Here is a 25,105-nt window from a genome sequence, read left to right as displayed (position 1 = left end):
AAATGAGACAAGAATATACAGTGGAGAAAAGACAGTCTCTTCAATAAGTGGTGCTGGGAAAATCAGACAGCTACCTGTAAAAGAATGAAATTAGAACATTCTCTAACACCATATACAAAAATAAACTCAAAATGGATTAAATATCTAAATGTAAGACTGGATACTACAAAACTCCTAGAGAAAAACATAGACAGAACACTCTTTCACATAAATCGCAGCAATATTTTTTTGGATCTGTCTCCTAGAATAATGGAAACAAAAGCAAAAATAAACAAATGGACCTAATTAAACTTAAAAGCTTTTGCATGGCAAAGGAAACCATAAACAAAATGAAAAGACAACCTATAGAATGGGAGAAAATATTTGCAAATGATGCTACTGACAGGGATTAATTTCCAAAATATATAAAGAGCTTATGCAGCTCAGTATCAAAAAAAGCCAAGCAATCCAATTGAAAAATGGGCAGAAACCTAAATAGACATTTCTCCAAAGAAGACATACAGATGGCCAACAGGCACATGAAAAGATGCTCAAGATTGCTAATTATTAGAGAAATGCAAATCAAAACTACACTAAGGTATCACCTCTCACTGGTTAGAATGACCATCACCAAAAAGCTCACAAATAATAAATGCTGGAGAGGGTGGGGATAAAAGGAACCCTCTTATACTGTTAATGGAAATGTAAATTGGTGCAGCCACTATGGAGGTTCCTTAAAAAACTAAAAATAGAGTTACCATATAACCCAGCAATCCCACTACTGGGCATATATCTGGAAAAGACGAAAACTCTAATGTGAAAAGATTCATGCACCACGGTGTTCACAGCAGCACTATTTACAATAGCAAAGACATGGAAGCATCCTAAATGTGCATCAACAGATGAATGGATAAAGAAGAAATGGTATATATATACAATGGAATATTACTCAGCCACATGGTGTGTGTGTGTATATATATATATATATATATATATATATATACACAATGGAATATTACTCAGCCATAATAAGGAATGAAATAGTGCCATTTGTAGCAACATGGATGCAACTAGAGATTATCATACTAAGTGAAGTAAGACAGAGAAAGACAAATATCATATGATATCACTTACATACGGAATCTGAAAAAAAATGATACAAATGAACTTATTTACAAAACAGAAATAGACTCACAGACAAAGAAAATAAACTCATGGTTACCAAAGGGGAAAAGAGGCGGGGAGGGATAAATCAGGAATTTGGGATTAACAGCTACACACTACTATATATAAAATTGATAAACAATAAGAACCTACTGTATAGCACAGGGAACTATATTCAATATTTTGTAATAACTGATAATGGACAAGAATCTGAAAAAAAGAATATAAATATATATACATATATATATGTAACTTGCTATACACCTGAAACATTGTAAATCAACTATACTTCCATAAAAAATAAATTTGTAAAATAATATTTCTATATTCTAAAGAAAAAAATTAATTTATCAAGAAAAGAAAATTTGTCTATTCCCTTTTTGATGGAGAAAATATACACAATTCCTATAAATCAATAACAAGAAGACAAATGACCCAAACTACTGTTATTAAAAAGGTTACTAATGAAATTCTTGTAAGTGCTTTTTTTTAAACATATATTATTATTTCTCTTGGGTAAATACCTAGGAGTAGAATTGCTAGGTCACAGGGCAGATGCATGTAACTTTATAAGAAACTGCAAGACAGTTCTACAAAGAGGTTGTACCATTTTTCAATTCCACCAAGAATAAATGAGAATTCCATTTGCTCTACAACATAGTCTTTGTGATTTCAACTATTCTAGTGGGTGTGAAGTGGTATTTTATTGTGGTTTTAATTTGCATTTCTCTGACATCTAATGGTGGTCGGCACCTTTTTTCATGTCTTTATTGACCAACTGTCTCTCTTTACTTGTGAAATCTCAAAGTCAATTGCTATTTTTTTTAACATCTTTATTGGAGTATAATTGCTTTACAGTGGTGTGTTAGTTTCTGCTTTATAACAAAGTGAATCAGTTATACATATACATATGTTCCCATATCTCTTCCCTCTTGCGTCTCCCTCCCTCCCACTCTCCCTATCCCACCCCTCTAGGTGGTCACAAAGCACAGAGCTGATCTCCCTGTGCTATGTGGCTGCTTCCCACTAGCTATCGGTTTTACATTTGGTAGTGTATATGCTATTTTATAAAAATCTGGTTGTCACTGATTTGTAGGAGATGTTTATATTTTCTGGATTTGAGACCTTTATCAGATACATGATTTGAGATGAGCTTTTCCCAAATGTGGTCTAACCTTTCATTTTCTTAATAGTGTCTTTAGATGTACATAACTTTTAAAATTTGATGAAGTGCAAAATCTGACTGATATCCACCAGCAATTATCTAGTCTCAATTTCTAGCCATGGAACATATTAGTCTAATTGCATTGCTTTGGATAATATCCAGGGAGGCAAAAAAGGAGGGTCAGAGATAGTTACATATGCATTTTTAAAGTCTGCCTCAGCTAGATAAATTTTGTTGTCATTATCTGACCACGAGTCATCTTTCATTGAGTGTTCTGTTATCCAATCACCCTTTGTCCAACTCGTCTGGTTTCATAATCATCAATGCCTCTTACATGGTTATAGGCCTGATGCCATAAGACTTTTCATTGCTATATATTTTCAAATCAGTGGGCAGGAATTACTATTTAATAAATCTAGAATCTGCAACACTGCTGACTCAGAGAATCTCCTTCTGACTTTCTCCAAAAGTTTAAGATAGAGAGGCTAAAAAATAGAACTGTGATATGGGGATATATGTATACGTATAGCTGATTCATTTTGTTATACGGCAGAAACTAACACAACATTGTAAAGCAATTATACTCCAATAAAGATGTTAAAAAAAATAGAACTGTGGCAATGGCACAGTTTTATCATAAAAGAGCTAAGTCAAAACACATTATTAAGGTCAGCCCAAATCCATTCTGAACTACAGAGCTCCCTCCAAAATCCTAAAACAAAGCCAGGTTGATATCAGACACTCAACGCTTGAATGAATGAAGCAACATTACAGTTCCATGAGAAAACAGAGAAACATCAGCAAAGAAACATCAATCAAATGTGAAACAGGGTTTCTTACTGTTCCCTGCAAGCTTGGGCGGCTATGATCCAGGTGCCCTTCTGCTCTGTGATCAAGGAGTGGCAGTAGCCTAAGTGATGGTGCCACCCAGCTGGGCATGATTTATCTTCCACCTGAAAAATAGTTGTCCATGTTCACATTATAATGGTCTTTACAATCTAGAGTCTGTTCTCAGCATAGAGAGTCCTATGAGTCCCCTAATGTGAGTAATTTTGTCACCAGAAAGGAGGTCAGCCTTAATCCCAATCCTCTACTTTGAGAAATGCAATGGCTTTTTATGGAACACACTGGTAAAGTCAGCAGTGTTTTAATTTTACACTTTGACATTATGATAATTGAATAAAATAAGTAAACATCTTTTCAAATTGTATTGCTTAACTAATGTGTTTTGTGATTTTTAAAACGCCAACTGGCCATCTTTTCCTCTTCACCTTCGAAGTGTAACAGAGCAGGCCGAGGTAGCAGGAGTGGACAGGGCACTCCCTCTCTCTCAGCTTATCATGGGACATGCTGCAAGTACAGGTAGTTGGCTGCTCGGCCTGTGTCCCACCTTGGTGTGAGGGCTCCAAGATTTCCAGGCAATTCCATTGCACTTATACAGCTTTTGGAGGCTTTCTTCAAAGTGGAAGAGTCCCTTTAATTCCAGTGTGCAGTTCTTTGGAAATGAGGGCAAACGGTCCTATGGCAAAGAAAGGTGATTCAGACTTGATGTAAGTTGATCACGCTTGTACCTCTTTTAGGTCATCCTTTGTTGAGTAGCATTTGTGTTGCATCAACTATCCCCAAGTTTGAAGGCTGTTTTATGACCCAGAACACAGCTTGTTGTAAAGTGAATAGGAAGTGAAGAGATTTTCATACCTGTTGGGGGAAGTGTGAGCCGGTTGTGGATTCCTCCTTATCTGCTTGAGGCAGTTCTGCCACTTTGATTGTCTTTTGTGGCTGACTAACAATGGATACTTTGGCCTTACTTTTGTGAGTTGAGGAACTGTCATCCTCCAGTTTCAGGGAAATCATTCCATGATACTTGAGGAAATCAACAAACAACAATAAAGAAAAAATAAACACCAAGAGAGCAAACAAAAACATTTGTTGCAAAAATGAGCAATCCAAAAATTGGATCAAAACAAAAAGATAAAAGGTGTATTTTTTTTCTGACCACCCAAGCTTCTAAAACAAATTTCAAAACATGTTTTTAAGAGAAATACATAAATATAATAGTTATGAAAGGTAGTTTCACTAAATATTTTGTATCCATAAATACAAGAAATTTAGCAAATTCTCTCAGACTATGCTTACATTGTAGATGATGTCTGTTCCATTTCTATAAACAGAGGATGGATGGACCTGAAATCAAGAGAGAACAAAATATGAAAAAAATTGACTTGAATAATAATTAGCAGTAGGGTAAAACCCTTCCAATAAGATATTTTTAATGACTGAAAAATTTTTAAACATATGTTTTTCTTAAGATTTTCCATGCCTAAATCATTGGAATTTTTATAAAATCACTGGACCTAATGGCACTTTATCAATGTTGACTCATCTATTCTTAGTCCCAGTTAGAAAGAAAAAACATCCTTATTTTTTTGGTACATCTATAGTACACAGAGGTCCAAGAAAACACACACACACACCCATGAGTGTGTGCCTGGTTAGAAAACTAGGCTGATAATGTCAAAGCCATCGTTTCCACACCCAAGTAGATCATTTAATCTCATTCTATTTCAGCGTCACTGGTCATTCCCCATCTGTCTTGATCACAAAAGGAACCAAAGCAGAAATCATATGGATGAGTCAGTATATCTATCACCTCAGTCAGTACAATAAATGAAGTAGGTCGGCATTATGATATTTGTATACAAAAGGCACTTCATGATGGTATAAGGAACCGTGAAAATCACCATGGCCCTCAGTCACTGTGAGAACCAGAACAGCTTCCACAGTGTTTCAGAATACTTATTAAGATCTTTTGATCCTTTCAGTATGCACTCCACACATCAAAACCAAAGAGGTCCCCGTCCTTACGCTTTTGCCATTCCCTTGGGTCCTAAGCTTCATGAGAGAAAGATCTTCAGAATCAAAGTCCCGCAGGGTGTCTCCCTTGGCGACTGCTAGCTGCTTGGAAGATGGAAGGGGTCTTCTTTCCGGATGAAAGGAACCAGAAGTGGTGCGTGAGGAAGCCCCTGGGGAGAGCAGCCTCCAAATGCCCTTCTCCCATGCACTGGGCATGTTTGCATTGAAGGCATATGAAGGACGGCACTGTCCTGGAGGCGCACAAAATGGCAGGTCAGTTCATTTTACACAAACAGATAAGTGATCACATGGAGAAAGTCCCTGGAGCAGCTTGTCATTAAACTCAGACGGATGATTTTCCCACCAGATGTTGCCTTTCTGCCATTTGCCAGAAACCCCTTTACTCTTCATCAGGCTGTGCCCTTCTGCACATCTACAGGGTGACTGTAAGTCATGAAATTGATTTCACGAACCACAGATGAAAATCACTGTCGTGATTTTATGATCATCCCATCTACCTGGGCAATAGCCTCCCTTCATATTATAGAACGCCTCCATATTATCGGGTTTACTCCCTGATCAAGTATCATTGCACAAACACTTTAAAGTGTTCATCCTTTCCCCAATCTCCTAGAGGGAGAAACTGGAATTGTTTGAAGATGTCAGTGAAATCAAGTTAACAGTTATAAAAATGAGCATTTAACTGTTACAGAAAAGATCCAGTAAATCTTAATGGAGCTCCAGATTAGAAATATTGCCAATAAGTATGAAAAAATGCTAAACCTAGCAGCCTCGTCTGGACACTTTACACTTCATGCGTAAAGTGTGTATTTTATGTATTTATGTACTTAATGTGACCAGAAAATTCTACGAAAAAGAAATGAATTTGGTGAGGTAAGGTGGTATGGGAGAGATTCTATGGTAAAGGAAAGAGGATAGTGTCTGTTTTTATTATAGGATGAGAAAGAGGAGATAATAAATTTCAGGTAAGAAAAACATACGGCCTGTAGGGCGTGATGTGTCAAAATAGGAAGGTGAGACCAAGCATAGTAACTGGACACTTGTCAACTGCTAAATAGACAAATAAGTAGAAGGTATTTGGTAGGAAAAACGTCAGAGCACCAAGACTTTGGGCTGCTCTTTATTTTATTTAGTTCACACGTTGTTCTTTAGCATATACTATCCAGGACCTATTTGGCCGTGCAACCCAAGGTTATTAATTAATATTCTCCAGCTGCTCCTGAATCCCCAAGCCAGCTGCATCTTTCACATCTATTTTTCTCCAATTCCTTCCTCTCAGAATTTTCGGGGTCACGCTACAGTGGGGACTCAGATTTTAGGCATTAAGAGCTCTCTTTAACAGAGGAAGATAATTACAGTCCTATAAACTCTGGGGGGAAAATAATTGTCGATAGATTCTCAGCGACATTGTTTCCCCCTTGGTGAGAACAACAAACGGGTGAGGAAAAAAACAACGAAGCTCTGACTTGTTGCTTTTCTCAAACGGTCATTCTTAGCAGGAGGAAAACCACATGAAGCAGAAACCAGAATAAAGGGCCTACATCACGACTGAGGTTGCTTTCTTGACAAGAAATTACGCATTTTGATTTGAAGGTGTTATCAAGCACACTGGCTGTTGAAAGCAAGCAACTACAGTGCCAGGACTGCTCCTGATTTCAAGATGAGGATCAAAAGAATACCTCCTTTTGAGTCCAAAATTTTCACTGCCGTTTTTGTCTTTGTGCCAAGAACCGCATTCACGGGGGAGTTCAGAATTACTTCAAAGACCTCATCATCTTCCTCTAATCCGTCATAGGTAATTGCTATATTCCACATCTTAGTTGACATTCCTACAAGAAGTAAACATTTTAATTACTCTTTAATTGCTATTTCAATCACCTAGGTGTCAGAGAAATATATTAATTAACATGTCTACAGCTAGACTGCAGTAGCCTGAGTGAGCTATTGTACTGCTACCAACTCGCTGAAGTCGTGCTGTTCTCCTAAATAATATTAAGAGACCACGTTTGTTCCTGGACAATGATGTTTCCCTTTAAATGCAAACACTGTAACAAAAAAAGCGAGCTGCATTAGGCAAGGGATGAACAAAAAATGGTGAGCAGTTGAGATCTAAGACAATTTTTTCCTGACCTGCCCCTTCTCTCCTTAAGAATAAACAAGTACTGCAATCTTTAAATCTTAATAGTTTGAAAAACCTTAAGATGTTGATGCAGACAGTCAGAAGTGATTATTGGATGGTACTTCATGCTATTCACAGAAATGATTGATTTCTAACGACAGCTGCTTCCATCGGCTGCCCTACTTCCTGAGATCCTTCTAGCCCACAAATGCTTTTTCTGATGATGTAATACTCAGGAGTTTGATATCCTCCTACAGAGAATTTATAGGCTGGGGGGGTTCTTGAAATAGACGGAGCCAATTTTTTTTTTTTCTTTCTGTCTGCCTCTGTTCATGGAGTTACAATCAAGCTTGGTTCACAGTAACTTTGCGAACTTAATGCAAAAGAGCTTTGATGTTACAAGCATATCCCCAGCTATCCTGTCACCACCAAGACGGGACACAAAGCAACCCCAAAACCACAAAATATTAAAGTGGGAAGAAACTTCTGAAATTGTCAAATCTTGACCAGTTTCCATGACGTGGATAGCAGGACATCCCCCATGGGTTTATTTAGAAGAGTTGGCAGGAAGGAACGAAAGTATTGTTTAGGGAAGAAAGATGGCTCAGTTTTAAGGGGAAAAAGATAAACTTATGGTTTAACCTTTGAGGACTAAGTTTTGAAACTTTATTCTGTGTCATTTACTCATTGGCTATTTGAGTGATTTTATTCCCATAAACCCATCTATATAAGCAGTTAAACATTTTTTTCTAGTCTTCTCATCTGAAAATCGGATTCTTTTCTCCTTGCAGGTTGTTTTCTACAGATTTATGCCTCTCAGTTGTGCTAGCTAGATGATGGCCTCCTTCTTGAAGGTATGTTGCTTATAGAGTTCATCATGGAATCTAAGTCTCATCAATCCCCGACAGAATCCAATGGAAAGAGGAAACTGTTCACTTATCCTACTCTTGCCTGCACTTAGAGAGAAAAATTAAGGGTCTTTGAAATAATTTTCTTTAAAAAAAATAGGCTGACAGGTAAGTTGTTAAGCTTTCAGTATCCACTGAGTTTTTCTTTTTTTTTGAACTTTTTTTTTTTAATGTTTTCAAGTATCATCCATGTTGTAACATGTATTAGTCCTTCATTGATTTTTTTTTTTTTTTTTTTTTGGCTGCGTTGGGTCTTTGTTGCTGCGCGCGGGCTTTCTCTGGTTGCGGCGAGCAGGGGCTGCTCTTCGTTGCGGTGCGTAGGCTTCTCATGGCGGTGGCTTCTCTTGTGGCGGAGCACAGGCTCTAGGCACACAGGCTTCAGTAGTTGTGGCTCGCAGGCTCTACAGCGCAGGCTCAGTAGCTGTCGTGCACGGGCTTAGTTGCTCCGTGGCATGTGGGATCTTCCCAGACCAGGGATTGAACCCGTGTCCCCTGCATTGGCAGGTGGATTCTTAACCACTGCGCCACCAGGGAAGTCCCTCCACTGAGTTCTTAAATCAATTACTTTCATAGTCTTTACAAAGACAAAATTTGAAGCATTTAATATAAACTACAGAACTCCCACCTCGTGGCTGGATGAATCAGTCCATCAAAATATATATTTTGTATTATGTGCTTGCCTTTGGTGGACGCTAGGGAGAATACTAGAGGTATAACATAAGGAAGCCCTGACATAAAGGAATTTAAAAGCTTCTTGAAGAGACAAGATGTAAATACCAAAAAAGTCAATTATTCCAGGTTGTGTATAATTAGCTGCCACAAGGTACAGAATAGATGGTAAATACTACATGTATGTGGGCTCCAGAGTTGGAAGGACCTGGGAGGAAATGGGAAAACAACAGAAGCAAAGTCAGTTAGATAGCAAAGCAGAGACCTTGATCAGGAGGGCTGAGCAGATTACCCGGCTGGAGTAGAGAGGTCACGCCAGGGAAGAGAGGTGGTAGGTATAGCCAGACTGCAGAGAACCCTCGACACTAGGTGGGTCAGACTCAGACTTTAAACCACAGGCAACAGGGAAGGCTCTTGAAAATGGATGTCTTAAAAACATGAACCTGAAAGTGGTATGTGGGAAGATTTAGGGGCCCGGGCAGACAAGCAGAGAGGCTAGAAGTTGGGAATCCACGTAGGCAGCTGTTGTAATAAATTGGCATGGAGAGAAAAGAGACTTGACAATGAAGAAGGCATATGAATACTAAGGTTTTAATATTCAGAGAGCTGTTTTGACTCTCAAAGCCCATAAAGTTAAGTGTTATTCAAATAAAAATCCAATACAAAAAAATTTTTTTCCCCAAGCCCCAACCATTTGCCTTCTTATTTTAAGAACTGTTTAATAAATTATAGTACCCCTTCCCCCCACTGCCCCACCCACCCCCCAAAAAACCTTAAAGTTTTTGTAAAACCTTATGAAGTAGAACCAGATGGTTAGAGAAGATCTATTCCAAGTTTCATTTAAGTACTTTTGATTGGTTTGCTGCATTTCAACTTTGTTTATATGTCTACCAGGTAGGCACACAGGACCTCCTTTTTTAGGTTAATGAGATTAGAAATCAGAACTTTCTTAGTTTTTCTTTTTCCTTCCTCTCCAGCCTTCAAGGTGCAAAGTATTTGTGAAATCACGGTAATTATAAACAATTTCAGAAGGCATGAACTGGCCCCCTGTTCCCATGAAACAAAAGGTGCTGAAGAGGAGAGAGAGGTGTCAGGTTATGCAGACATAGCCCACTTTACAGAGTGAGTTAATTCCTGGATATTTTCCTGCAAAACACATTTCACTATTGAAAGACATATTCTCGATGTTTTTCAGCAAATGCCACGTGAGAGAGCTGTTCTTTGGAAAACATTTTGACTCAGGCACGATGAAGTCTCAATTAAGAATGCAGCAAACCTTTGAAGAACATTTATTTTAAAGGAAAACAATCATTTTCTTAAGAATATTTGCACTTTGACTCAAGATTATTCACAATAGCAGAAGGCAAGGTAGTCAGGGTTAGCTTTTGGTTTGGTACAAAGCTGCAAGGCAAGCTTACTTGAGTGTAGCTCACTAGACTGAAAAGTCCCTCAGTTTCTCTTCAGCTCCCTCCAAGAGCTCTCAAACCCTATGATATTCCACTGTCTTTGATTTCTCACTCTCTGTTTCCTCACCAATCATGGAAGCTGCTGTTTTTAAAGAAATGAACAGATTGCTTTGGGTGAAAGGGGTGGGAATGGGGATGAAGACACCAGATCTGAAAGAGGCAAGGATGAACAAGATGGGAGTAAATAAGTATTTACAGGACCTGTGGACACGGGGAATTCTAACATTCTCTAAAGGAAGACATCAGCTTATGAAACAGTTTCTGGCTAATAAGTTCCAAAGCAATGAACACCCAAGTGTTGTTTCTTTTTCATTTATAAGCTATATTTATTTATTTTCTTAAAATGTCTAAATGGGGACTTCCCTGGTGGTCCAGTGGTTAAGACTTTGCGCTTCTATTGCAGGGGGCACAGGTTCAATCCCTGGAAATGGAATTAAGATCCTGCATGCCGCACGGCGTGGCCAAAAAAAAAGTCTAAATAGGGCTTCCCTGGTGGCGCAGTGGTTGAGAGTCCACCTGCCGATGCAGGGGACATGGGTTCGTGCCCCGGTCCGGGAAGATCCCACATGGCGTGGAACGGCTGGGCCCATGAGCCGTGGCTGCTGAGCCTGTGTGTCCGGAGCCTGTGCTCCGCAACGGGAGAGGCCACAACAGTGAGAGGCCCGCGTACCGCCAAAAAAAAAAAAAAAAAAAGTCTAAATAATCTCTAAAATTATGACGATTTAGACCCTCAGAAGTCTTTAGTATCTACTGGAAGCAGCATGTAAACTCTTGAAAGCAAATGGGCATTCCCTCACCCAGTGGGACTTGCAAGAGTTAGCTTCCAGGAGCTCCTCCAGTGTGATATCTTCTAGTCCCTATCAATCCAAACAGAGAACCTGGTGGGCTGCTCAAAATCCACCAAAAGCCAAAATCACTCCTGATCTTGTGACAAACAGACCTCAAATAATAAAGGTGATATATGACAAGCACTCTTGCCTCTTGAAAAGAGGAAAGGCCGGACCTGCCTTAACATGAAGTACATGAAGAGCACAGAGCCAATGCATCAAATCCTTTCATCTTAGGGTTGATCAGAACCAGAGCCTGCAGCAACCCGAGGGTAAACTTCAAATACATAACAGGAATAGCTCTTCTCCTCAAGGGTGGTCAGTCTGAGGGACAAAATTATGCAAGTCAGAAACTTAAATATCACAGGAAGGAGGCCAATAACAATATCGGGATTGTTCCATGTCAAATGTAAGGCTCTCTGTTATAGGTTGAGTTGTGTCACTCAAAAATCCCTATGTTTAAGTCCTAACTCTCAGTACCTCAGAATGTGACCTTATGTGGAAATAAGGGCATTACAGATGTAATTCAGATGGAGTCATACTAGAGTAGAGTGGACCCATAGTCTATTATGACTGGTGTCAGTATACAAAGGGGAAATTTGGACACAGACACAAACAAGGAGAACATCCTATGGAGATAAAGGCAGAGATCGGGTGATGCAACAGAAGCCAAGGAAGGCCAGAGATTCCAGCAAAGCACCAGAGCATGGAAGAGAGGCATGGGACAGATTCCCTCTCAACCCTTAGAAGGAATCAACCCTGCCCACATCATGATCTTGAACTTCTAGCGTCCAGAACCATTAGAAAAATAATTCTTGTTTTGAAGCTACCAGGTTTGTGATACTTTATTAGGGTAGCCCCAGCAAACTAATACAGTCACTAAACATCGTACAACTTGTGGTGAACTGCAGAAAGGCATTTCTTTTCTACGTTTAATTTTTTTTTTTTTTTGGTTGTGCTGGGTCTTAGTTGTGGCAGGCGGGCTCCGTAGTTGCGGCTCACCGGCTCCTTAGTTGTGGCATGCGGGCTCCTTAGTTGTGGCATGTGAACTCTTAGTTGCGGCATGCATGTAGGATCTAGTTCCCCAATGAGGGATTGAATCCAGGCCCCCACACATTGGGAGCATGGAGTGCTAACCACTTTGCCACCAGGGAAGTCTCCTCTACGTTTAATATTAAGGTTGTCAGTTTTGGAGTGGTAATGGTATTCAGGCCATTTTGTTTTGCCTTTGCCCAAAACTTCAAGTGTCAGTGGCAGACAATGGCTAAAGTCTTGATTGGATGGCCTGTTCTCAGAATGCAGAACACCTCCTCTGCAGGGGAGCAGAAAGCCACACGCCCTGGCTGCTTCTCAAGGCCTTTTCCTTTTGTCCCTGGACAGGTGATCTAGGTCCACTCCATACCAGAGGGAAAGACAGACAACCATGCAGTGCAGTGAGGGAGAGCTACTGGTTCCCATCTACAGAAACCAGGGAAAGGGGGCATGGCTCCCGCCTTGGTACTTAAGGCACAGTTAGCCAAATGAATGTCTGTCCTGCAGTTTAAGTCCCCTTCTTCTGCTACCAACTCCCCCAGGAAGTCTTCCAGGATTTTCCTTAGCCAGAACAATGGCACATCCTTGGGGTCACAATGTACTCTATTAGTGAGTTGTTTTCATGTCTATATTTCTCACAGGATAGAACATCCTTGAGAACAGGCCCCATACTTTTGTATTCCCTTTTGCACCTAGCAAAATTTTTCCAAACGCTTAAAACAAAACAGGTGTTATCTAATTAAATAATAATTTCCCCTGGAATCTGTTCATATCAGCCTATTCCAAGAGAGATAATTTAGAAATGACCCTTTAGGAATCCACATGACTATAACATTCAAAAAATTTCCATTAAAATATGAGGCAATTACATTATTTCAGCTTTGTGTCAGACCTCTGAATAATTTTTTTAAATGGCATTTTTTCTGGATTTTTGCCTTAATATTTTATTTGTTACGATCTCTCTTCTCATTTTAAATAAATACTCACTAGTAATAACATAAAATATGAGGGGCAAAGCCTCAAGTACAAACTCATCTCTTTGGGAGAGGGGTGATCCTGTGCCCTGAGGAGTTTCTAGTTGGCTGAAGTTGCATAATAGTCTGTCTTTTCCACCATCTCCAGACTTTCTTACAAAAACATGAAACAAAGTGTAGACGCAAAACGTACCTGGGTCAAACTGAATCAGCTTAGATGGAGTCATAGTGAAATCCTTTCCAGCTGTAGCTGACACTTGGTTGACCTTAAGAGGGGAAAAACAAAATCTTTTTTTTTAATAAAAATAAATATTCTGTAATAGAAAAACATCTAGTCTGATCTCATACTAGACTAAACTCATGCTCTTAAATCTGTTTTTAACATTAAGTGGTTTTTTTATTCTAATACATCATTTTTGACCCATCTTCCTTAAAGTTAACTTTTTCCTAGACTAATATCAATGGAAGTAAACATAAAACTTTTTTATTTTTTTCTTCTCCTTTATAAATGATTTGGTTATTGGAGAAAGTAATGTGAATTTTAAACAGTATATTTCTCTTTGTTGCAAATATCATTTTATTTCATGGCCTTCCCTCTACCCCAACCAGGTCCTAAAATAATGCCTTGGAGGAAAGGGAGAAGGGCAGTGAAGAGAAGGAAAAGCGGGTACTGCTGACAACCGGGGTGCTGATCTGTCAGCCAGCTTGGAGGTATCCTGCGAGCTCAGGGCACTGAAAGCCTTTAGACCAGATGAACTAAAACAAGTCTGGTCCATTTTCGCATCTGGATGAAACCATTCCTCTTCACAGACATGAATGAGGGCTCTGTGGGGATGACAGTCCTGGGGAACAGCCACACAAAGGCCATCCACACCCAGAACCAAGGGCTTCAGAAGCTCCTTCAAGTAAGTTGTAAAAAAAAAAAAAAAAAAAATTGGTCCAGTCTAAAGAGACAATTGGCTGACCCCTTTTTCCCCATCCCCCAGGGCTAAAGAACAGAGGTGATTTAAGGGCTCTGACATCTCGTGCCCTTAACTTCCCCCAGAGGAGCCTAAATATGTGTGAAGAACACATATTTAGTTTGAAATATGGTTGAAAAGGAGTTTGAAAAAGAAGCTTCAGCTGGTTTGAAAAAGAGGTCCTTGAATGAGATGTTCAAGAAAGTGAGTTACTCTATTCCTTCACTTTCTTACAAAGGGATGAAGGGCACAAGTAAAAACTTGCAAATTCCTATTTCTTTGGCCTCAGACATTATCTGTATTTCTAACCAAAGGCCCTAACACGTGTCAGTGGTCTGCAGTGGAAACATTTTGCTCAAGAAGAGTACTGCCTCCTAAGCTCCCATTTCTTCTTTCTCCACAATGCCAAGGCTCCTCCACAACAACCTTTCCCTGTGGAAAGGCAGCCCATTGCACACCTGTACCCATCATATGCTGGGAGTTACATTTCCCCATGTGGTTCTTGCACGTGCAATTACCTAGTATTTACCACCACTGAGCTTACAGAATCCTACGTGGGAGAAGGAATGGGCTGAGTCAAGGTGGCTGCAGAAATGAGTCCGGTGCAGGTGTGTGATTCAAACCAGGGCAAACAACGTAGGGTAAGAGTGCTTTCTTCTCCCTCCTCCCAGCCAAGCAACCAATAGGCTCCAGACTAAAGCAGCAGGCTGTGCTGTAAGCAGAGTGGTCCCTGAAGGACTCGGGCTGTTTGCGAAAGGCCTGCAGACTCAGCTGGCAGCTTCACTGTGTGCACTCAGCTTAAGCAGACAAAAGGTTCCGTCACACTACGTCTGTTGTTTCTACCTGGCATGGTGAACGGTTCTGTGGCCCGAAACTCCAGACTGGAGCATATGGTGCTTTTTACGGAGGACCAGAAGAATATTAGAAAACCATCCAGGCGGGTTCTTTCTTTTTCCATAAACTATCTACTGGGAAGGTAGAGGGGATACCCAGTTATCTGATGATTTAACAATAATAAAACACCCCAGATCAGGGGAAAAGACCCTATGCCCATTAGAAAGATAAATACTGAGACTGGATATAGTAGGATTTATGTGCACAAGGTTGTGAGGGTGATTTGAACTTATTATTGTAATTGAGACTTAACTGAGATGGCATTTTTTTCCCAGAAGCTAGTATCACTGCTTTTTTCCTTAGATTGAGGAGGGGAGTCTTTCAGGCTCATTCACCAGCATTCGTATGTACAGGATTTTCATGTTCTCGTTCACATGAAGTGCAATTTTTATAGTGACTCCTAAAAAAATCTTTCAATTCTAGAAGCCATAGGTTGTGCTTCACGGCCCATGGCAGTGTAAAGAAATAGCAGGTGACTAGTCCAAAAATAATTATTGAAAATTCCTTATATTTCAGGGTGCCTGTATTGATACATGGTCTCTTAATTTTGCGTGACTTGGGTGAAGCTTACGATAGGTGTGTTCCCTGATTTTTTCATCCACTGAGACCACAGGAAATGGTCCTGGTGCATACTAAGAGAAAGCCATTTGGGGACTTACATTTGCCTACAACTCTCCTTTCCAAAGCAGAGTTTGGCCCAAGTTCACTAGGTTGGATAGATCTCCCTTGTGAAATCAAACTTCAAGAGTTAAAGACCAGATTTAAAAACTAAAAATGGGTTAAAAATATCCTATCTAGGAGCTAATTCACCTAGATAAGTGATGGAGGGACAAGGAGGTTTTGTACTTAGACTCTCGGGAATAGTGCAACACTCGTGCAGTTTGAAATTTTCTTAGTTACTCTGAATTTTTCTAAGGAAATAATCAAAGGCACCAACCAGCAACCGAGGTTTTAGCTTGAAAATTGACAGACTTGTTACCTTTACACTCACAAAGGCCGAGTCCATGGAATATCCCTTTCTGGTAATTTCCAAGGGCAATACGCCCACATTCTCACAGACCTCATATTCAGTCTGTGACCACTCGATATGAGACCACTTCAGTTCCAAGCTATGCATGTAAGGAAAAGAAGAAAGAAAATCATGAGAAATGCATAATGGATGCCTGGGGGGCTCCTCTGCTGGGTAGGAAGCTGAACCACTGGTCCACACTGGGAGACAGAAGTGGTTCATCAACCTACACCAATGCTACAAGCTCCTTACACTTGTTTGGGACGTTTTAGCTCACAAAGAACTTTTACTGTCACTGTCTCATTTATTGCTCTTAACAATGCTGTGATGTAGAGCACGGATAAGAATTCCATTTATAAGTGCAGAAATAAGGTTAAAAGTCTATCAGAGGTCTTACAATTATTAGTGATAGAAAAGAGACTCCTACTTGCATCTTCAGAAGGGAAAGGAGCAGGTGTTAAGTTCAAGGAGAAGTTCATTTTTGGAAAGGACATTGATATGAAATCTTCTCTCCTATCTTTTGGCTTCCTTCATCAATACAACAAGATCATTTCCAGGCACAGGTCTTCTCTGAACTTGGGTTCAGTTTAATAACAAGATATCTTTGAGGATGTGCCTAGGAGTTAGAATGTGCATGTGTTTTAAAGCATTATCTGTCCCTTCCTCTGTGCGTATAAAAGGGCTACGCTAATATGTACCTTGGATGCAGCTATACAACTGAATAAACTTGCTAAATACAGGGTGGTCTTTTTTCCCCATGCTATATTTAGTAAGCCCGACATTTGATGGAAACTGACTTCTTTAATCCTCATGGCATGGAGAGGGACTTTTTCTTTTCTTTTCTTCAGAAAAGAACACTGAGCTTAGAGAGGTTAAATAACTACCTCGAAGGCAAAAAGCTATGACAAAGCTAACAGACAGCAGAGATGGAATCCCCAGTATAAACCTGAAACCAAATGTACTATTCCTTCTCTACCATTCTTCTTCCCAACTGAAGTTCTTCATGACTCTTGCAGTCTGAGCTCAAGCAGGGGACTACAATTTTATCTTTACCCTGAAGTGTTTCCCTTTCTGAGGTGAGAAAACTTGAAATGTTTCACCTGAACATTTCTCTTCAAATATGTTTTTACATCCTTTACCCCCTGTAACCTTTCAGCAATAAAGACATAAGCAATCTTCACTATGATCATCTAACCCACTTCCATTGCTTGTGTTTTATTCATTTCCCTTTCATTCTCCATTCACAAAACCCTCAGTGGTTGCCTTACTATATTCCCAAACTTTCACTTAGATTCAGGCTCTTTCCTCTAGACTTTTAAAGTTACTTTACAATTTTCTTTTCCTTTCAGAACTAGAAATTCTGGGTGCTACTATGTAGAGCATAGAATTCACAAATTTCACAGGGCTCTCCAGACTTTCCTGTAGATCATTCATATTAGAGAGTAAGTTTATCCTCTAATAATCACTGTATGTCCTTGTACCAGTCATGTGTCACAGTCACATCCTATAGATTCAGTTCACGAGCGAAACAAACTCAGTAGCACTGTCTCCTACTCCACCAACCCTGGGCCAGTGGGACAAGGGGGAGTGTGGGAGTGTGGAATGAATTTGTATGAATGTTTATTCAGTCAATACCTATGAAATTTATTATTATTGGCATGCTGGGCTTCACAAAATTTTGACATGAAAATAGGATCCTTATATTCAATAGTATTCAAAGACCCCTCATGGGTCTTTGACGCAACTGATTTCAAATCAAGACATAAAGAAATAAGAGACTGCTTAAAGAATCACAAGATAACAAGCAACAAGGATGTTATAAATGCTAATAGAAATAACACATTGCAAAGAGTTCCTAAAGGATCCAGATAAATGAGAAAGGAGAACAAAATCAGCGAGAGGGATTGGGGAAAGATAAAAGAGGAGGAAACGGGAACAATGGGAAGGAGTGAAATAGATACACAGGGATGGATTTCAGCTAACTCTCAGTAAGGTTCAAATGAGTTTCAATGTTCAACCTTCTAAGAATCCATCCATTGCTAATGCTAACCATGACCAGCAAAAATTCATCAGTGTCACTCTGCAGGTCCAGGTGACCCCAAGGCCTAAAGTGAAATGTGATTTGATTGCTGATCTAGGTCCATAAGGGGACCATGCAGAGTGTTGTTCAGCTTCAAAGCATTAAGGGTCTTGGTGTCTGGGAAAGTGCATACATAACCCTGATACACCATTAGAATGCTTCATAACGCTTAGAGGTTAAGATTGTCATTACACAATGTTCTACTTTATTTTCTTAAAACTACTCCCTACAAATAATAAAGATCTATTGAAAAGCCATGAAATTTAAGCCGGGCTGTATATTTTCCAGAAAAATACTTAAGTCACGAAGCACTTGCATACCTAGAGGATACGTGTGACACATGTTTTGAATGTGTTTTTTGTTTTCTGCAGTATTGTATTGAAGAAGATTTTTCTACACTGAGACTGCAGTTGCTAAAACTCTACACAAACACCTGAAAGAAAAGTAAGAGATGTAGTCAATCACTTGGGAATTCTCCCTGAAAGAAGCCACACAGACGTATGCTTGGTATCATGTAGGTAACCAGGTGCAGGACCCCATGAAAGAAATGTGGGAAGCTCTGGATTGCGAGGTGTCATGCAGACAAGAGTTGGTTCAAATCTTCACATTTTAATGATCCCTCCCTTCTATTATCACAAAGTAAAGCTCACTCTAAAGTCAGAAATTAAGTTTATAGATACACTTTCTGTGAAGCCCACAACGCAATCATTTCAAGTCACTTAGCAGGACATGAGAACTCCTTAAGGCCCTAGGTCACGGCTTCTCAAACTTGACACTATCGACATCTGGGACCAGATGATTCTTTGTGATGGGAGGCTGTCCTGTGCATTGCAAGAAGTTTAGCAGCATCCCTGGCCTCTACTCGTGAGATCCACCAGATTTAGCCACACCACTCCCCTCTGGTTACAACAATCAAAACTGTTTCCAGAACTTTCCAAATGTCCCTCATGGGGAAAGTCATCCCCAGGGGAGAAACCTACCCTAAGTGATTGTGGGGACTCAAAACAATAGAACATTTTATTTAATGTATAAGCTAAATTTTGGTTCCCAACAACTATCGTGAATGAAAGACACGGGATGGAGGATTAGAAATTAAACGGGATGGGACTTCCGGTTCCTCTCTAACTCTAAGTCAAGTACGAGAAAATCCGTTTAATCACTCAATTTAAAATTGCAATCCGTCCCCAATATCCAGTGTCTGTGATCCCCCTTAATCTGACCAACTTTCATTTTCCAAAGTACGTATCGTGTATACCATACTATTTAATTTACTTAGGTACCAAGGAACTTAGCTAAGTATTTAGGTACTTAGCTCCAAGTAAACAGGGGTCTTTGGTTCACTGATGTATCACCAAGTCCCTTCTAGAGTGACTGAGACATAGTAAGAGCTCAATAAGTATTTGTTAAAGGAAATAATGAACCTTGTTTAGCTTCCTGTTTGAAAAGCTAAGTTGACCACTGAAACTTTTTTTCTCCCCAGCCCTAGTAACGTATTTCACACAGTCTGAAAAAACAGCTAGACTAGATGATCCTCACGTGTTTTTTCTAGCCCTGACTCACTCTGGATTCCTTAGCTCCTATTGGACTAGAGAGAAAGGTGGCATTGGTAAAAGAGCATTCTATCATAAAGCATGATTTCTTGTTTTCTAAGGCCTGTGCACGCTTCTCAACATCAGACAATGTCTAGAGACAGCTTTGTTTTTCACAGTGGGAGGAGGGTGATACTGGTTATTTAGCGGGTAGAGGCCAGGGACGCTGCTAAGCATCCTTCAATGTATAGGACACCCAACTCACCCTCCACCACTGCCCCACAGCAAAGAATTGTCTGGACCAAGTAGTCAATAGTGTTGAAGTAGAGTCAAAAGTATATACTTTCTGATATTTTATTCTGTGGCTACTCGGTTCATTTATATGAAGGAACAATGGACCAGAAGAACCAGTTGGGATTAAAACTCTACTTTGGGATATGGGACATTAATCCAGGTTAACAAGGGTGTGTAAAAAAGGTACTTGGCTGCTCTATGCCTCAGTTTCCTCACTTCCCGAAGCGCAATAATAATGAGTCTGTACTTCAAAGAGGTTAAATGAACCTTAATGAATACTCATTAAGTACTTTGAGCTTCTCAGTGAAAGGTTTCATAGTAGCTAAAATTGTGATTAAATTATTCTTATAACTAGATCTTCACTTATAATCAAGTAGCACATGACTTAAGAAAATAGAAATGGTAAAAAATATTTTTCCAAGTGTTCAATCTAAGACGTCAACTCAAAGGGGATGCTATTAAGCTCAGTAAAAATGCTATGAACACCTGCACTTTCATATTTGTCTTTCTCGCATGATAATGGGGAAACAGTGTTTAGCCGGGAAGCAGCACAGCTAGTACCCCAAACAAGTGCTTTGGAATCAGACACATCTCACAACCACTTATTAGTGTGTGATTATGGTCAGTTAGTCTCTCTGGACCTCAGTTTTCATTATCTTTAAAATGAGGGGAATCATATTCACGTCAAATGATGCAAATTAAAATTTGTTAATATGTATAAAGCACCTGTACACAGTGGGTGTTTAATAAGGGCTATTTCCTTTCCCTTCCTCTGTGGTTTCTTAGATCTAGTCTGGAGATAAATACTTTAACTTCTGGCTTGCAGGTAACATGAAAGCCCAACCTAACTAAGAGTTTCAAACTCTTCCCCTACAATGTGTTTCATAAAAGCTGCTAAAGCATTGCCAAGTTCGCCTGCTAGAAATTCCTTTTCTTTTTTGATTTCTTTGGCTCTTCTCTTTTAAGGCCAAGGATGAGTAACAGAACAGCTAGAATGAGGGTAGCCAAAGGCAGGAGAAGAATCAAAGTGCTTAGAATCATGAAGCAGCTACTGAGTTATGCAGAACTTCAGCAAGGGTCAACTTTTCTTTTGAAGTTCACCTTTTTGCAGTGGGCACAAGAAAGAGGTCAACCCTGAATGCATGTTAAGAAACTGGCTTGGTCAGAAGTCAGCTATATTCTGTGGTCTGCAGAGGTGTTTTACGTGGTCCTGTGTAACTGAGTTTGGGTGGTATGCAGACCACCTTGAGATTCACATCAGACTAGAGAACTGTCGTGGGCGTATGAGCGAATCACGCCAAGGCGTGAGCCGATAAGATGAGCACTCACGTTGAGGTCAGGGTGCACTGTGGCCTCTGCCATTCATTCACTCAGTGACTTCTGGCCAATTACTTAAATGCTTTGAGCCTGATTTTCTTATCACCCTCAGAGGATTGTGTTTTGTAGATTAAATTGGACAACATATGTAAAAGCGCCTAGCACAGTGCCTGAAATTCTGGCACTTAACCAAATCTAAATCTTGATGCAAATTTCCATGGATTTCAGTGTTCTAAAATAACTTCTATTTACAATAAAATGTCTCCCAAATGTATCCCTTGAAAAACTTGTTTCATGAGCTATTCTGGGGTAGGGTGGTCTTGGTTCTATAGTCAAATCAGGTTGAGATATGTTGTATACTATACCCCTCTCTCGAAGATTCCCAGTGCATACAAGCATCTTCGTGACTCTAGCATTTGATGCATTAAGCAGCCCGCAAGCTAGCTAGCAATAACTTGATTACATTAAGATTTGCAAACACTATTTCTAACGGAATATCTACTGACCCTTCAGGAATGATATTCTATAGAAATGCTGCCATGGCAAAAACTTACTAGCAATCAAGATTCTGGGACAATTCCCCCTGAACATGGGTCCTTCTTGTTCTTTAAAGAGCCTCCATTTTGCTCCAGATTGCACCCACCTGTCTCTTCAGCTGTGTTATAGAAGGTCCCACCCCTTTAAACATGCAGAATATTAATCTATTAATACCGTCTAAGCCAGAAAAGAACACAAAGTTCCACAGCATTTAGCTGATTGATTAACAAGCATATGGATTATTCACTTTGTGGATCAACGCAGAGTCAATTTCTAACTAGAGATGTGCTTGAGCTGGCCACCAAATGTCTCTGGGATCCTTCTTCAGTCAATTGTTGCCCCCTTGTGAATGAACAACAATAGTAATCACCACCACAGGTCACATTTGTTAATGACTTTAAATATAGAAGATGCTTACATATGTTTTACCTCATTCGTTCCAGTGAAGAAATTGTAGTACTGCCCCCACTTTACAGATAAGATAACTAAGGTAAGTAAGCCTTGACCCAGGTCAGTGGGAGAGCCAAGGCTCAAACCCTGTTCTTTGGCTCTCAGTCCAGTGGTTTATTGTGTATTATCTGTCCCATAACCCCCAGTGCCTTAGCCATTTAAGGTCTTGAGGAGTAAGTATTCCCCCTTTCTTGTTGCTTTGGTGGCCAAAGACTGGAGAGAAAGAAGGGAGCTGAGTCTGTTGCTTCTTTTCCTATAGGCCGTTTCCGCACACTCATTAAAAGTGGGCAAAAAGTCCTTTAGCGCAGTGAGGAAAACCATGGACTCAAGAACCATACTTTCTGGACCTAAATCTTAGCTCCTTCACTAGCTAGGTGTATGAGCTTGGAAAAGTCACTTCCTATCTCCTTTTGCCTCAGACTCTTCACCTGTAAATTCTGGATTATGATAGTACCTAACTTAAAGGTGGTTTTGACGATTAAACGAAGAGCAATGAACTAGAGCAGAAACCTACATTGTAAATGCCTGTGATTTATAATGTATGTGTAAGTAGCTTCCTGCTGGTTGTCATGGGAAGACAGACCACTATTCATAACATTTGTTTCCTGCTGGGAAAAAAAAGTTCTTCTTGTTCCAAAAAACATCTACTTACAAATGAGGTTAGGGCCAACTATATCCTTCAAAATTTATACAGATAAGCACTGAGCAGTTTCCACCTCCCCCCACCCACTCTAGAGGAGACAACTTAATATATGTTAGATCAAATCAAAGTTATTTGGGATTAACCATCCGTAGGCATATTTTACATTATATTCCACTGGTTCCAATCATTACAAGCTGAATTAGAAACAACTTCAGCGTAAGTACCTGAAAAAAGGTATCCAGTACAAGTAGGAGCCTATTTTAAAAGCCTCAAGTAAGGTTATAAATTCTGTGATTCTGCAATACGTTTGAGGATTATTTAAAATCATAAATCATCTTCAAAACAATGCCCTTGGTAACAATGAGGACTGAAAAGGGTATGTAGGTGAAGCAGTATCAATCTAGCTCTATTTTGGGAAAAAAATTCTCTGGCACCTATGCTGTGTTCTCATGTGGAAGACCAGCAGTCAGCATTTGATGAGTAGCAAGTCTGATCAATATTCTTAGGTTTTTTAGTTGAACTATTAAAAAGCAAGTGAAATCAATTTATTAATATTTTTGGAGCAGGATTTAAAAAAAAATTTCCTTGAAAATTGGAAGACATTTGTCTGAATTGCAAGTAGGTAATATATTTTCTATAACGATTGTAATCCCGAGGCAAGAGCATTTTAATGGTAGGTGGGCAGCTGTTTTATAGCACCATGATTGTATTTTAATGTCAGGGGACAGGACTTCCTTGCTCATACCTATTTCCCAGCTTCTTGTACTGCACACCTGGCCTATAGTAGCCACTCGGTAAAAATCTGGACCAGGTACTGCAGGCAATAGAGGTGGGACCCTGGGAACATGTTTTGTTAAAGACGTGTTTTTCTAACAATGACTACAGAGACCTCTGCTGGCAGATATTGGAACTACAATTCAGGATTAGAAAGAAAAAGCAAGAATGAAGGGAGCAGAGGTGAATTTCTCAATTTTTCTTTTCTTCCTTTGTCCATATTCTGTCATAAAAGCCCCGTAAAGGAGCTGTCCTCACTTATGGGACGTAGTTTGACTAGGATAAGGTAAATACTAAAACTAGGATAAATGAACAACTTTCCTTCGAGGTGACTGGGAAGGGTATCAAACTTAAAAAGAAAGAAAAAACACTGCACGTGGAGAACTGGGCTATGATTAACCTTTCTGTGATCATCTGACAGCTGGCAAGTTACTCAAGGTACACCTTCCAAAAAAGTTTAGAATAGGGACCTGGTGAGTGAAATTACTATGGTCTGTGAATATTGTTAATTTTGAGGGTTTGTTACTCTGGTTATTCTGAAAGACATACACTTTATACAAATTCTAAGTATCACTTAATATCTCCCCAAGTCTGTTTTCCTCTTTGTACTGTCTTCACCTTACCTATGGTAGGTTTACTGACTTACAAAAGCAGTCACTAGTTATTGCTTGGGTTTTTGGGAAGAGAAGATGTTTTGCTAGCATTTCCTGACTTCCTCATTCTTCCCAGTTCTAGATATTTTAGAGATTTAGATTTAGGAAACTGTGGTTACTAACACGGTCCTAGAGTGACCTCTTGCTGCATGGTTTGTACATGAGCCTACAAGCTCAGTCCTGGATGCCAGTGAATCGTCAAGACAGAAACCTCTGTGGGTGTGAAAGGATATGCATTTGTAAATGCATGCATAAAATGAATGACCCAGTTAAGTTAATGAACTTAACTTTTTAACGTTTCCATATTCTGTGAAGCTACTGGCTTTCCCATTATCAAGCAGTAATAGAAGTTTCCCTCTCCAAAATCAATTCTATGAGCTTGTGAAATAATCTATCAATTTGTCCTCTTAGATTCTGATTAAAAAATAACATTTCGCTTTCCTAATAAGATACATTCTGGACATTATATGCAGGACTATTGAATAAGCAAAAGAATTTACATTTGAGGAGTGGCAGAGTTCCCCGTGGGGTCCATGACTTGAAATTCTATGGTATCTGAATTTACTTCCAAAGATGGGTTTATGATGTAAAGAACGGTCTTACTGTTTAAGTCCTTTTGGCTAAATTTCTCATGGATAAATTCACCTACAAAAAAGAAGTAAATGAGTTTCACTGGTAATCAAACAAAATATTAGGTAAGAGCTGATATACAATTTTATGGCTATTTTATCTCAAACTCCTCTTTAAAAATAGCCAAAGTATATTTTTTAAAGAAATTAATAAAATGTA

General features: G+C 39.5%; 1 protein-coding gene across 1 annotated transcript in view; it reads right to left on the bottom strand.

Moving 5' to 3' along the window:
• The window catches only part of FREM1 (FRAS1 related extracellular matrix 1), a 168,421-nt gene that overhangs the window by 7,512 nt on the left and 135,804 nt on the right, over positions 1-25,105 (bottom strand). The window contains exons 26-34 of the mRNA XM_033439762.2: positions 24,817-24,961; positions 16,010-16,139; positions 13,371-13,443; positions 6,862-7,011; positions 5,174-5,412; positions 4,445-4,492; positions 4,007-4,171; positions 3,699-3,827; positions 3,149-3,261 (exon numbers count right to left, since the gene is read on the bottom strand). Coding sequence (XP_033295653.1) covers positions 3,149-3,261; positions 3,699-3,827; positions 4,007-4,171; positions 4,445-4,492; positions 5,174-5,412; positions 6,862-7,011; positions 13,371-13,443; positions 16,010-16,139; positions 24,817-24,961 — 1,192 coding nt within the window. The remainder of the gene's footprint in view (positions 1-3,148; positions 3,262-3,698; positions 3,828-4,006; positions 4,172-4,444; positions 4,493-5,173; positions 5,413-6,861; positions 7,012-13,370; positions 13,444-16,009; positions 16,140-24,816; positions 24,962-25,105) is intronic.

This window comes from Orcinus orca, chromosome 6 (assembly GCF_937001465.1).
Source record: "Orcinus orca chromosome 6, mOrcOrc1.1, whole genome shotgun sequence".
Classification (NCBI taxonomy): domain Eukaryota; kingdom Metazoa; phylum Chordata; class Mammalia; order Artiodactyla; family Delphinidae; genus Orcinus; species Orcinus orca.
The sequence above is the reverse complement of the archived record's forward strand: the minus strand, read 5'-3'. Positions and strand labels throughout refer to the sequence as shown.